General features: G+C 48.3%; 1 protein-coding gene across 1 annotated transcript in view; it reads right to left on the bottom strand.

Annotated features, from left to right (window-relative positions):
• Nucleotides 1-3189: 3189 nt before the first annotated feature.
• c35h10orf71 (chromosome 35 C10orf71 homolog) overlaps nucleotides 3190-13775 on the bottom strand; it is a 41432-nt gene continuing 30846 nt past the window's right edge. Inside the window, exons 3-4 of the mRNA XM_078428514.1 lie at nucleotides 12606-12708; nucleotides 3190-7320 (exon numbers count right to left, since the gene is read on the bottom strand). Coding sequence (XP_078284640.1) covers nucleotides 3390-7160 — 3771 coding nt within the window. The 5' untranslated portion in view covers nucleotides 7161-7320; nucleotides 12606-12708 and the 3' untranslated portion in view covers nucleotides 3190-3389. The remainder of the gene's footprint in view (nucleotides 7321-12605; nucleotides 12709-13775) is intronic.

The raw sequence follows: 13775 nt of genomic DNA, 5'->3' as shown, positions 1-13775 counted from the left end.
CTTCAGCCCACTGGGTCCACGCTGACCATCGATCACCCGTTCACCCGTTCTATGTTATCGTGCTTTCTCATCCACTCACTACACACTAGAGGCCATTTACAGAGGCCAACTAACCTACAAACCTGCACGTCTTTGGGATGTGGGAGGAAACCGGAGAACATGGAGAAAACCCACATAGTGACAAGGAGAACGTGCAAACTCCACACCGACAGTACCCGAGGTGAGGATTGAATCATACTATTAGATGTTTTCCCTTAATTCTCCAAAACTCTTTTAATTCACTTGCTTTTAGATGCTTCGCGATAGAACAATGAACTTTGAAAGGAACTGCAGATGCTAGAATCACGAGGTGAAACACAAAGAGCTGGAGTAACTCAGCAGGTGAGCTGGCATCTGTGGAGGACATGGAAAGGGACGTTTCGGGCCAGGACCCTTCTTCTGTCACAGTCTGTCCTGTTCACTCACCTGCCAGCCACGCCCACCACATTAAGCCAACTCCCCTCACCTGTTCACTCACCTGCTCCAGATCACCAATCAAGCCAGCATATAAACCCTTCCTGCACACACACTCTTTGCCAGATTGTTCTTAGCCCTCATGCAAGACTCTCCAGCATTCTATCGGACTGATTTCCCGTTGCCGACCCTGCCTGCTCCCGACCTTCATGCTCTGTCGCCCTGGTGAACGCCTCAGTCTTCTGTCCTTGACCACGAGCAGGTAGAAATAAAGCTCTTTCTAAAAACGATTTCCTTGGTTCCGTGTGCTGCATTTGGGTCTACCTGCGGTCCGTTACATCTTCAGAGGGCTAAAGTCAGGACAGGTAGCAGAACGCAGGTGAACCAGATGTCAAACCATGGGGATTTTCAACTAGTGGGGTAAGGGATTTGCAGACTTTCTGTGGTGTATTTGGAGCTAATTATCCTGATAGCAGTTAGATTAGTCTGTGGGGTTGTATAAAGCATTGCATTATCATGATAAATGCTTTAGGAAGTCAAACTAGTTGCTATGTAGGAACTTCACATATTGGTTTTCCGAGGGGGATTTAGAGATCCACAGAGGTACTTCAGTCTGAAGGAGGGTCCCGACCTGAAAGGTTGTCTGTCTACTCCCACCCCAGATGCTACCTGACCCACTGAGTCCTCCAGCAGTTTTGTTTTGCTCAAGGTACTTTAGTCGACCGCTGTCCAGTGCACAGGTAGATGGATAGAAAGGGTTTAGAGGGATATGGGCTAAATGCAGGCAAATGGGACGAGTCTAGGAGGCCTGTGTCCATGTGGTATGGCTCGATGACTATTTCAACTAATGTTACTCTGAATGCCAGTTTAAGCTATCTTGTCTGTACGTGACTAGGTAAACATTATATGTGGGAAGGGGTCCTGGAACCTTTCTCAGTGCAAGAGGTTATTGGCGGCACGGTGGCGCAGCGGTAGTGTTGTTGCCTCAACACCGCTCGCAGCACCGGAGACCCGGGTTTGATCCCGACTACGGGTACTGTCTGTACGGAGTTTGTACGTTCTCCCCGTGATCGCGTGGGTTTTCTCCGAGATCTTCGGTTTCCTCCCACACTCCAAGGACGTACAGGTATGTAGATAAAATAAATTGGCCTTAGTGTGTGTAGGGTAATGTTAATGTGCGGGGATCACTGGTCAGTGCGGACCCGGTGGGCCGAAGGGCCTGTTTCCGCGCTGTATCTCTGAACTAAAACGACATGGTGCAGTCACTGGGAGAGGGCCAGCCCTGGACAGTGGAATGAATGGCGTTTAACAATATTTGATCTGTCGATGAATACTCACCTGTACAGGTGTGCGGAGAGCAGACTGACTGGTGGCATCAAGGCCTGTTATGGCAACTCGAACACCCAGGAACAAAGAAGCCCACAGAGAATGGTGGACACTGCCCGGTCCATCGCCGATACTGACCTCCCACCATCAAAGGGATCTACAGGAGGCGCTGCCTCATTTCAATAATGTTCCACACAACTCGAGTCACGTTGTCGTATCGCTGCTACCATCGGGAAGAAGGTACAGGAGCCTGAAATCCAGGTTCAAGGACAGCTTCTTCTCAGCAACCATCAGGCTGTTGAACACTGCCCAACACTCACCTCAGCAACTAGAAGCTTACATAGACTGTTCTTTGGTTGCACCGTCGGCCATATTTTATTTGCATTATTATTTTGGTTCTTAATTGATTGAACTACTTTTGTTTGATTATTTTATTTATCACTGTGTATTGTGTTATCGCACCTGTTTAGCTGCTGCAAGTAAAAATGTCTTGTTCCGTGGTCAGGACATGACAATTAAACACGCTTCACCTTTGATGACACAGCATGATAATCTAGACCAAACTACGACACATCCTCACTCAGCCCCGGCACTGTTTAAACATTCCTTTGTCTTCGCGCCCCTTCTCTCCGCCTCTCACCTGACCACCTTTTCTTTTCTAAGGTATCACAAAATGCTGGAGTAACTCAGCGGGTCAGGCAGCATCTCAGGAGAGAAGGAATGAGTGACGTTTCGGGTCTTCAGAAGGGTCTCGACCCGAAACGTCACCCATTCCCCCTCTCCTGAGATGCTGCCTGACCCGTTGAGTTACTCCAGCATTTTGTGATACCTTTGATTTGTACCAGCATCTGCAGTTATTTTCCTACACCTTTTCTTTTCTCATCTCTAGCCTTTATCCAACCACCTGTCTATCAAAACCCCCCTCTCCCGTATCCACCTATCACTTGCTTTGGCTTTGTCTCACCCCCATTTCTCCTAGCTTCCCCCACCCCGCCCCCATACAACGTCTGAAGAAGGGTCACGACCCGAAACGCCTCCTACTCATGTTCTCCAGAGTTCTGCATGACCTGCTGAGTTACTCCAGCACTTGATGTCATTTTTATTGTAAACTAGCATCTGCGATACCTTGTGTCCCCATTTAAACACGTTCTGCCACTCGTGCAGCATGAGAAAGCCCAAAGCTGGTTCCATTTTATAGACAATAGACAATAGGTGCAGGAAGAGGCCATTCGGCCCTTCGAGCCTGTACGCACCGCCATTCAATGTGATCATGGCTGATCATTCTCAATCAGTACCCCGTTCCTGCCTTCTCCCCATACCCCCTGGACAACCAGATGACCACAGCCTGCCCATTCCCTCACCAATCACTCCCCTGCCTTGTTTGGGAAATGATCCATCCTCACACCGGCTTTGCTTCTTTATTTCATTTTCCAATTTCTGATGTCACATCTAATTGAACATCTGAACAATGAAGAACCACTATACAAAGCAGCACGTGTAAGAACCACTCCACATGTCACTTCCGAGTTGCCCAAGAGACATCTACAAAGTCTATAAACGGCCGCCAGTCCTTCCAGTGAAGGGCAGCACAGCTTTTTATCACCTTCGGGCTAATTGTTTTCCATGGCAATGTCTTCCAGTTCCCCCATGATAATTAATTCCAGGTCGTGGTCGCCTGCTTGCGTCTGACTGCTCATCGGACTGCACCAAGTCTCCTCACTCCCTGCCCTGCTCCCAGCGTAAGGTTCATACAACGTCTCAATGTACGGCTGGTTTTCTTGTTCCTCCGTGAATCCCAAATCAAAGTTAGTCCGCTCGTTCAAAGGCTCGTCGTCTTTCTGCAGCTCCAGTAGAGCGGCAGGTGCCGACATTTGGGAGGGGGGTCTGACTGTGGACAAGAGCGGGAGGGACGGGAAACCGGGATACAGCACGTAGGAAGTGTGGAGGAAATCTAGCGTGGTGTTCCCACCGGCCGACGGGATGGACACCTGGAAATAATCGCCAGTGTCCGGATCGTACAGAGTCTTTCTCTGGACGTGGAGGGGGACATCTACAACAAAGTATTGGCCAGATTCTGGATCCTGGAGTAATTTTCGCTGACTCAGTGGGAACGAAGGTGCAGGTGTGAAGGGCTGGGTGCTGGTCGCTGCTGGGTCATTGGGCATGGCTGGGGAATCGCATGAGGTGAGTGGGTGTGGGGGGGTTGTCGGGCAATTGCTGGGCACTGGTGAGGTGGGCAGACTAGGGGGGCACATTGGCACATTGCTGGAGAGGGCAATGTCAGCATCACCATTCTGCTTTTCCTGCTTGTTCTCAGTCCGTTTCCTCCTGGTCGCCAGCTTCTTGGCCCGGCGCAACGCCTTCTCGGACTTTGGAGGAACCACAGGTGGTTTTCCTGCCGCTTTCGAGTCCACGCTGCAGGTTGAGTCGGGCCGAGCATTGGGAGTGACTGAGACCGCACCTGAGTGGCGCCTACCTTCTTCACGCGTCTGGTTTGGCCTCAACATGGTTGGTGTCTCTTTCAGAGTGTCCATGCCAACAAGCCCGCCCGCGCCTTTGGGGAGAAGCAGCTTTGTGGGTTTAGTTACCGAGGGGGAGTTTGGTGCACTGTCTTTGCCTTTAAATAAGCCAAGTCTCGGTGACGTTGGGCCGTTACTTCCTGGCCCGCATTCCTGATGCTTGAAAAAAATGCCACCTAGCTTTTCCTCACACGAGCCCACAGGACCACTGTCCTTAGTCCCAATCTGCGGTACAACCCTTGACGTTTCCTGTTGGGAATGACTGTGAAACACCAGAGGTTCGTTTTGTTTCTCTCCTGCCCCCTCAGAGTTGATGGTTGGGTCACTCAGTGCGTAATACTGCAGCTCAATCTTCTCGGAACTCTTGTCGTTCTCAACTGCAGGGCGGCCCTGCAGGGCATCAACATTCCATCCAGTGCACGCTTGCTTCCAGTCATTCATTAGCTCATGACCCTGAGGGTGGCTGTTACCCAAGTCGATGTAGGACTGAGCGGGTGACTTCACATCGTGCCCAGTTGTGGCTTCTCCTGCAGGATAGTAAGGTCCCTTGTGACTGGTCACACCCTGCTCCATGGTTGAGGTACCTCCATCCTCCAGTCTCGGTGGCATCAACGATCCCTCCTGCTCCCCAGGCTGACTATCATGTGGCCACACATCGTTCTGTGGGTGACTGACTAACTCACACCCTGGCTTTCTGCCACCATGGAATCTATTCTGCTTCTGCTCTTCCTTTTCTTGTGCAATTGCTACTCTCTCTGGGCTGTTCCTTGCAGACTGGAAAGCTTTGGCTGGGAGATCTGCCTTCTCTGTATTGGTTTTATTCAGCTGCTGGGAGCTCCTTCTGTCTCGACATCTGCCCTCGTGGACCTCCAACGACGTCATCGCTGACTGCGGTCTTGAGCTCCTTGACCTCCACCAGGGATAGCCCGCGGCGTCTCTCACCGTCTGTGGCGACCGTAGGTTCAGATAGTCATCATCCTTCCACGGGTCTAACTCAGCCTGAGGTATCTCTGCAGCTTTGAGGCGGGCAGTGGTGGGTCTTGTGGGGGCAACACTGGGCATTTTGTCCACTTTCCCCTGGTCATTGGCATCCTTTGCACAGTTCTCCCTGACGCTGAGCCTGACAGGAGCAGAAGAAGTCCTTGCACTAGTTTGATGTATGTTCTGGAAAACATACTTGTCCCTTGCAGGCTCGGCGGTGTTTAGTGGCACCCCAGCGTTGTAGGTGGACTTCACCCGCTTCCTCACATCCGTCAGGTTGTACAACAGACTCGATGCCTTGCACTTATAGCCCAACAGCGACTGGGTGTCCCCTCTAATCTCATCACTCTGGTTGGCCAAGGGCTGACTGAGGAGGGGAGGGGTCACCATGATGGGCTGGGTTGTGGACGTTTCTATTCCATTGACATTGGGCACCATGTTGGGCGTGAGGAGCTTGGAGATGCACAGAGATGTGTCCTCCTGAGCAACCGCTGCATGCACTGTTGCAGCTTCAGCCACCGCTGCATGCACTGTTGCAGCTTCAGCCACTGCTGCATGCACTGTTGCAGCTTCAGCAACCGCTGGGCATCTTGTGGCAGGGATCGTACTCACTAACTCTGCCTCCATTTGCTTTTTATGAAGCGGAAACCTTGAGTTTCTCCACAGCTGGAAGCCTTTCTCCTCAACTCCATTTTCCACTGTTCCACCACCACCATCTTCACATTTAGCCCCCTGCAGATTATTACCTGGATCTTGACTTTCTTTGACAATGTAGTGGTTTTCTTCAGGTACAGATGCTGGAACGTGTGCAGCATCTTTGTTGCAGGGAGAGTGGATCACCAGATTCTGCATCACGCTAGCCATGACTTTGTTTGGAGACTTTACCTGCGTCAAAGAAGGGGCCTGCATCTGGACAATGACAGCTTCATCGGAACCCTGCCAATGAACATTGGACTGAAGGCTGGGGTAATGGGTTTCAAGTGGATTATCCTCTTCAAACAGAGATTTGCTGTGATCGCGCCAGGATTTGAATGCACTGCACTCACTGTGGAGGAAGCTGCTCATTGTATCAGCCTTCTGCAACCTGCTGATCTTCTCAGAAAGGGCCTTGTCTAACCTTTTGCCAGTGGGGTTAAGATTCTTCAAGTCAGTGGGTTTACGATACTGTGAGGCTTTCAGATACCCTAAAATATTGGTTTTGCTGCCTTTTGCCTGAGGGAGATGTTTTTTATTTACCCAGTAGCTCTCCTGGCAAGCGGTGGAGAAGCTCGACTTCTCTCGGTGCAAGTTGATGATGGCTGATACATCGAACTGCCCAATGTCTTTGACACCATCTTCCCCTGCTGGCTCAGGGTGAAGGCTGGAAGCGGCTTCTGCATTGATCGCGTTGGTTCCTGTGAGATCCATCTTGTTGTGATCAACATCTCGGGGCAGAGAAGAACCCTTTGCCTTTTGCACCTTGGTTTCAACCAGGCAGCCATTTCCCAAGTTACCTTTCTCACCTTTCTCTCCTCCAACAGAATACTGTGCCGCTGATTCCTGGAATGTCTCAGGCAACTCCTTTGCTTGTTTCTTGATTAGTTTTGGCGACATCTTACAGTTTTTCAATCCTCCCACAGAATGCTTTGTCACGCCTGGGCCTGGGGCAGCCTGGTTCACATTGGCCACTGACGATGAACTGTGCACCTCAAACTCACTGCACATACCTTCTTCTACAACACACAAGCTCTTAAAAGCACGCTCCGTAAGACTACTTACTTCTCTATCTGCTTCATCCAAAAAGCTCCCAGCACTTGACGTGTCACTAAAACCATCCACCGGTTTAGAATGTCCCTGCATGACTCTTGTTTTAGCTGCGCCTCTGTTCTTAAACGATTCCATGGCTCGGGTCTGCTCCACCACGTCGGTTTTGTCAAGGTAGTTCTGTCCCAAAGTTCTTCCCTCTGCGTTTCTACAATGCTTTGCTTTGTGCTTAAGCTCTTTGAAGCTTCTTCATCCTTCATCCATTCAGATACCAGGTCATCAAACAAGGATTTCTTTCCTGTGTAAAGATTTTAAAAAAAATTACTTGAAATTAAATACCTGAAAGGTTTGTTTTATTCAGCGGAACAAGCAGCATCTCTGGAGAGAAGGAATGGGTGATGTTTCGGGTCGAGACCCTTGCTTCTCTCCAGAGATGCTGCCTGTCCCGTTGAGTAACTCCAGCATTTTGTGTCTATCTTCAGTGTAAACCAGTGTTTGCAGTTCCTTCCTACGGGTATGTTTTAGTGATGGTTGCCACCATTGCTGCTTTTTGTAGACACTCCTAGATACGGCATAGCGATCGACCAACAATGGAATGATGGATTGGTACCTCCTAATTACCAACATGATCTTTTAGAACATAGAACAGTGCAGCACAAGAACAGGCCCTTCGGCCCACAATGTCAGTCCAAACATGATGCCAAATTAAACGAACCTCCGCCTGCATGTGATCCATGTCCCTCCATTCCCTGCATTCTTGGCTTTGCCAAACAAATTAAAAGGCCACTTATACCATATATTGATATAATAGCCAGACATAAAAACAGCTTTTTTTCCCCACAAGTGATAGTTCTACTCAATAACCAAAGTCTGTAGTCTCTTTTTTGCTCTGGTTTATTTTCACCCACATGTTTAGACTGTAATGGTGTATCCTTATTTTTTTGACGTGTTTATGCTTTATTCTTAATTGTTAACTGTGTGTTTGTGTTGTCATTTGTGAGCGGAGCACCAAGGCACATTCCTTGTATATGCATACTTGGCCAATAAACTTATTCATTCATTCATTCATTCATTCATTCATTCATTCATTCATATTTCTATGCTCTACTCCCAAACCACAAACATTTTACTTTCCACATCCTTCCCTGAACTGCGGAGCTGCGGATTGGTAATAGGTGTTAAAATCTGCAGTGAAAAAGTTTGAAAAACAAGAAAATTCCTCAAAAGTGATGACCTTCATACAGTATCTTCAAAAGCTTGCCTTCTCAGTTCAGTTTCCTGCACTGTTGTACCATGGGCAAAAGTCTAATTTGAACAGAATGGAATTATAATATTTTACTTTTGAAAAGCCTTTACAGAGACATGTATTTGTGTTCAGTACCATAATCCATTTTCTCTTCTCTTATTTAATTAATAAACAGGTAGATATGTGGGAATGGATGTGGAGCAGAGGCCTCAGTCTATGTTTACTTAAGAATTAAGTTCACACAAATAAAATCAAATTTGTATTCGCTGATTGGAAATGATTGATTTCATAGATCAGGTGATATTAACATGGATTTTAGCTTAAAATTAGGATCAGAATAATTGACCTTATTGACAATCTGACCTGATCAAATATTGTTTAATATTGAACAGTGAAAGGCCTGGATAGAGTGGGTGTGGAGAGGATGTTTCCACCAGTGGGAGTGTCTAGGAACAGAGGCCACAGCCTCAGAATACAAGGATGTTCCTTTAGGGAGGAGATGAGGAGGAACTTCTTGAGTCAGAGGGTATTGAATCTGTGGAACTCATTGCCACAGACGGTTGTTGAGGCCAAATCAATGGATATTTTTAAGGCAGAGATAGATAGATTCTTGATTGGCATGGGTGTCAGGGGTTATGGGGAGAAGGCAGGAGAATGGGATTGAGAGGGAGAGATAAATCAGCCATGATTGAATGGCAGAGTAGACATAATGGGCCGAATGGCCTAAGTTTGCTCCTATCACTTATGAGCTGTGCTCCCACGTATGGCAAGGAAAGTTAGGGATGAGCCTGGGTAAATCTGCAAACATCCCTTTGGAGACATCAGAAACCACAGATGCTGCAATCTTGTGGAAAACTCAGTCCTGAATCAAAACTTCCTCTGCCTGTTCCCTCTGCAGGTGCTGCTTGGCTTGCCAAGTCACTGCAACACTTTGTGCTTTGCCCAGTCTTCCCTTTGCTTTGCTCTGTGTTAGTGAGCAGGGTTCCTCACTGGGAGAGCTGCTTTAGCCCTTTGTTCCATTGCACGATAATTCACGGTCAGTTGCCAGGGTGACGTCTCAGGGCTACTGGTTACCCAGGTGTAAGCGTTCTGAAACTTTGCAACAAATGGTGTTTAAGAGAGAGCTAGATAGAGCTCTTAAGGATAGCGGGGTCAGGGGGTATGGGGAGAAGGCAGGAACGGGGTACTGATTGAGAATGATCAGCCATGATCACATTGAATGGTGGTGCTGGCTCGAAGGGCCGAATGGCCTCCTGTACCTATCGTCTATTGTCTATTGTGTAAATCTCGAGATGAGGGAGATGCTTGAGTCTATCCACAGCAAAAGGCAAAGTGAGAGAAGGGCTCAGCGGGTCAGGCAGTATCTGTGCACGGAATGGAAAGATGATATTTCAGGTCAAAACCCTTCTTCAGACCGTTCAAAGATACTGCCTGACCATTGAGTTCCTCCAGCACTTTTTGCTCAAGACTCCAGCATCTGCAGTCTCTTGTATCTGACTGTTTACTCAATCTATATCTCTCATCATTTTATATAACTCTATAAGGTTTCCCCTCTGCCACCAATGCTCCAATGATAGAACAACATGTCCTTCTAGCTAATTCCCTTTAATCTCGGAAGTATCCTGGATGAAGAAGGGTATCGACCCAAAACGTCACCCATCCCTTCTCTCCCGAGATGTTGCCTGACCCGCCGAGTTACTCCAGCATTTTGTGTCTAGCATCCTGGTAAACTTCTTCTGCACCATCTCCATAAATGTTCTCTGCACCGTTTCCAGCTTAATGGCGTCCTTCCTATTACAGGGTGACCAAATCAGAGCACAACACTCCACTTGCTCCCTTACCAACATGACCAACAGATTGGCCAACCTGAATTGTGAAGGAGTTGGACTTCATTTTTATTTTGTGATGATGTTTTTAATGTTGATTTTTGCATAAAAAGCACTTTAAAGTTAATTAATGAACAAAGTGCCAAATGACATTTAATATCAACATATGTAATAGATGAAATCATCAGTATTTTTCTGTTATTTTTGGAATAAACTTCCTTTTCCAGTTACCCGTGTTTGTTATATTTAATATACTTAGTTTACAATGCTCACTTGCATTCTCGAATATTTTGAAATAAAATGTTTTTGAATCTTGCAATATCCATGGATTTAATTCTGTCGAGTTATTCTTGATGAAGGGAGAATGAATAAACAGAGTGGTATTCATTGAAACTCTTTGAGGAGGCTAGTCTGCTGACAAGTGTGCTACCAGTAGGAGGCAGTCTGCTCCATAAAGTGAAGGATCTCCTGATCCAACCTAACCTATTAAAAAGTTTTAAGAGCATGTTAATCACTGAAACTCAATCTCCTTCATTCAGTAATGCTGATACATTGCACGTTATTAACACAGTCTGTAACAGGTCTTATTTAGCTGCCGAACTTCAGACTCTCCTTCTGGGAGGGGTTGAGACTACAGATTGAGCTCCCCCCCCTTGTCTTGCTGGCTGCCCTCCAGTGGACTCATAGAGAACTGGAGACATAGACTCAGACCGGCCGGTGGACCACAGAGAAACTCCAAACCCGCCCCACGCTGTCAACAGTGCAGGTAATGTATTGTTGCAGCTTTGTGATATTAATATAACTGGACAGAACTTTCCGCCCGACTTGGCTCGTATATTTGGCATCGATACGATACGATATGATGGAACTTTACTTATCCCAGGAGGGAAACTAATCTGCCAACAGTCATAAAACACAAAATACATGAAACATGAAATTAAAGTGACGAGTGGAAAGGATTGGGGGATGGGCAAAGATTGGGGAGGGGTTGGGGGAGGAAGGGGAGTCAGTCTCAGTCTCAGTCTACCCCACGACAGAAGGGGGAGGACTTGTACAGTTTGAAAGCCACAGGGAAGAAGGATCTCCTGTGGTGTTCGTTCTGTGCTGCATCTTGGTGGGACCAGTCTGTTGCTGAAGGTGCTCCTCAGGTTGACCAGTGTGTCATGGAGGGGGTGAGCTGTATTGTCCAGGATGCTCTGCAGTTTGAGGAGCATCCTCCCCTCCAAGACCATCTCCCATGAATCCAACATGCATCACAACATGCAGCAGGAGCAACTGTATTTGGAAATATTTGGAGAAAGTGCACCAATGTGTAAATAAGGGGTTGGACACGTTAGAGGCAGGAAACATGTTCCCAGTGTTGGGGGAGTCCAGAACCAGGGGGCCACAGTTTAAGAATAAGGGGTAGGCCATTTAGAACGGAGATGAGGAAAAACTTTTTCACTCAGAGTTGTAAATCTGTGGAATTCTCTGCCTCAGAAGGCAGTGGAGGCCAATTCTCTGAATGCATTCAAGAGAGAGCTAGATAGAGCTCTTAAGGATAGCGGAATCAGGGGGTATGGGGAGAAGGCAGGAACGGGGTACTGATTAAGAATGATCAGCCGTGATCACATTGAATGGTGGTGCTGGCTCGAAGGGCCGAATGGCCTCCTCCTGTACCTATTGTCTAAGAGTCCTAGCATCAAAGAAAGCTTATGTCACAGACGGAGGCTATTTGGCCCATCATATCTGTCCTGGTTGAGCAAACAACCCCCAACCTATTCATACCTTCTCTAACTGAGTCCACTCACTGCAGGGCAATGCTCCTCATGTACACATCCAGGGCTTGTTTAAGTGTGGTGAGGGTTTAGGTGCCACCCACCTTTAGTGGTTGAGATTTCCAAGCCAATGCTGCCGTCCACATCACTCCTTTATCCCTCCCGCTCCACCCTTCTCCCATTCGCTCTCATTCAATGACCCCCGGGTTGCTGGCAACTCTGCTGAGGGAAGTTGGCAATTCTTATTAGTCTACCCAGGCCCCTCATCATTTTCTGGGGGTCAGTGCACCCTCCAGCAATGTGGAACATTGCCTCCCTTCCCAGGGGAGGAACGCCCGGGTCAGTAAGTTGGTCACTGCCATTCCATGGACAGTCAGGTGTAACTTATGATATACGGAGAGGTCCCGGAGTCCAAGCTCACAGAGGGTTCATGGTCCAAGGTCACAGAGGGTTCCAGGGATCAAAGGTCACAGTGGTTCCTGGGGTCAAAGGTCACAGGGGGTTCCTGCGGTTCAAGGTCACAGAGGGTTCCTGGGGTCCAAGGTCACTGCTCTCTTAAAGTAGCAGCACAAGTAGATGGTGTTGGAAAGAAGGCACAGAACACAAAGTGCTGGAGTAACTCAGCGGATCAGGCAGCATCTGTGGAGAACATGGATAGGTGACGTTTTTGATCTTCTCTACCTGAAACGTTGCCCGTACAATGTCAACAGTGCAGTCCTCTATGAACGAGCCCCAGCATTGGTCTTAAACATACCTGCTTTGTCAGCTGAGGCAGCTGGGCTTGTGTGCATTCCGCCCAGGTTCCTGTACACTTAAAGCCTCTTGCCGCACCGTCATTTGGTCTCATGGCTGCCCATCTAGAGGGAGAGGTTAAATTTAGTTCAATGAATAAGATCCTTAGCTTGTAAAACTTCGATGAAACATAGCTGTGACCTTCAGTCAGTTTGGCAGGGCACAAACCGTCTGAGTGCACAGAGAACACTGTGAATGGCACGGCGTGGGGCAGCTGGGCAGAGACCCACTTCCATCCTGACCTCGGGTGCTGTGTGTGTGGAGTTTGCATGTTCACCCCGTGGGAAACGGTGTGGATGTCCTGTGGGGACCCTGGATTCCTCCTGCGTCCCAGACACGTGCGGGATGCTGGGTTATTTGGCCTCTGTATATTGCCCCCAGTGTGAAGGGAGTGGATGTGAAAGTGGGATGTGTGATTGATGATCAACGTGGACTCGAGGTGACTACATCCATGCTGTATTTCCATACCCAGGAATGAAGGAAGCTCAGGTACCTCAGGTGCACACGTGGACTCAGGTACCTCAGGTGCACACATGGACTCAGGTACCTCAGGTGCACACGTGGACTCAGGTACCTCAGGTGCACACGTGGACTCAGGTACCTCAGGTACACATGTGGACTCAGGTACCTCAGGTGCACACGTGGACTCAGGTACCTCAGGTGCACACGTGGACTCAGGTACCTCAGGTGCACACGTGGACTCAGGTACCTCAGGTACACACGTGGACTCAGGTACCTCAGGTGCACACGTGGACTCAGGTGCACACGTGGACTAAGGTACCTCAGGTGCACATGTGGACTCAGGTACCTCAGGTACACACGTGGACTCAGGTACCTCAGGTGCACACGTGGACTCAGGTACCTCAGGTGCACACGTGGACTCAGGTGTTCAGTTAAAAAAACACGATAAAATACCAAGGCACATGAACATCTCAGACAATCCAGTACACAAATATTTGCTGATACACTCAGGCATTAATGATACTGGTACTGTGCGGCACTAAGCTGTGCTGGCAGTCTCAGGGACACAAGTACAAAGTCATCCACTAGGACGTTGGGGAAATCATGGATGCTGTCATTGAGATCCCAACTCATGATTCTAGAAACAACAAGCACTGACCTTCCCCCTGAC

Source organism: Rhinoraja longicauda, chromosome 35 (assembly GCF_053455715.1).
Source record: "Rhinoraja longicauda isolate Sanriku21f chromosome 35, sRhiLon1.1, whole genome shotgun sequence".
Lineage (NCBI taxonomy): Eukaryota > Metazoa > Chordata > Chondrichthyes > Rajiformes > Arhynchobatidae > Rhinoraja > Rhinoraja longicauda.
Note: the sequence above shows the minus strand (reverse complement) of the source record. Positions and strands in the feature narration are given on the sequence as shown.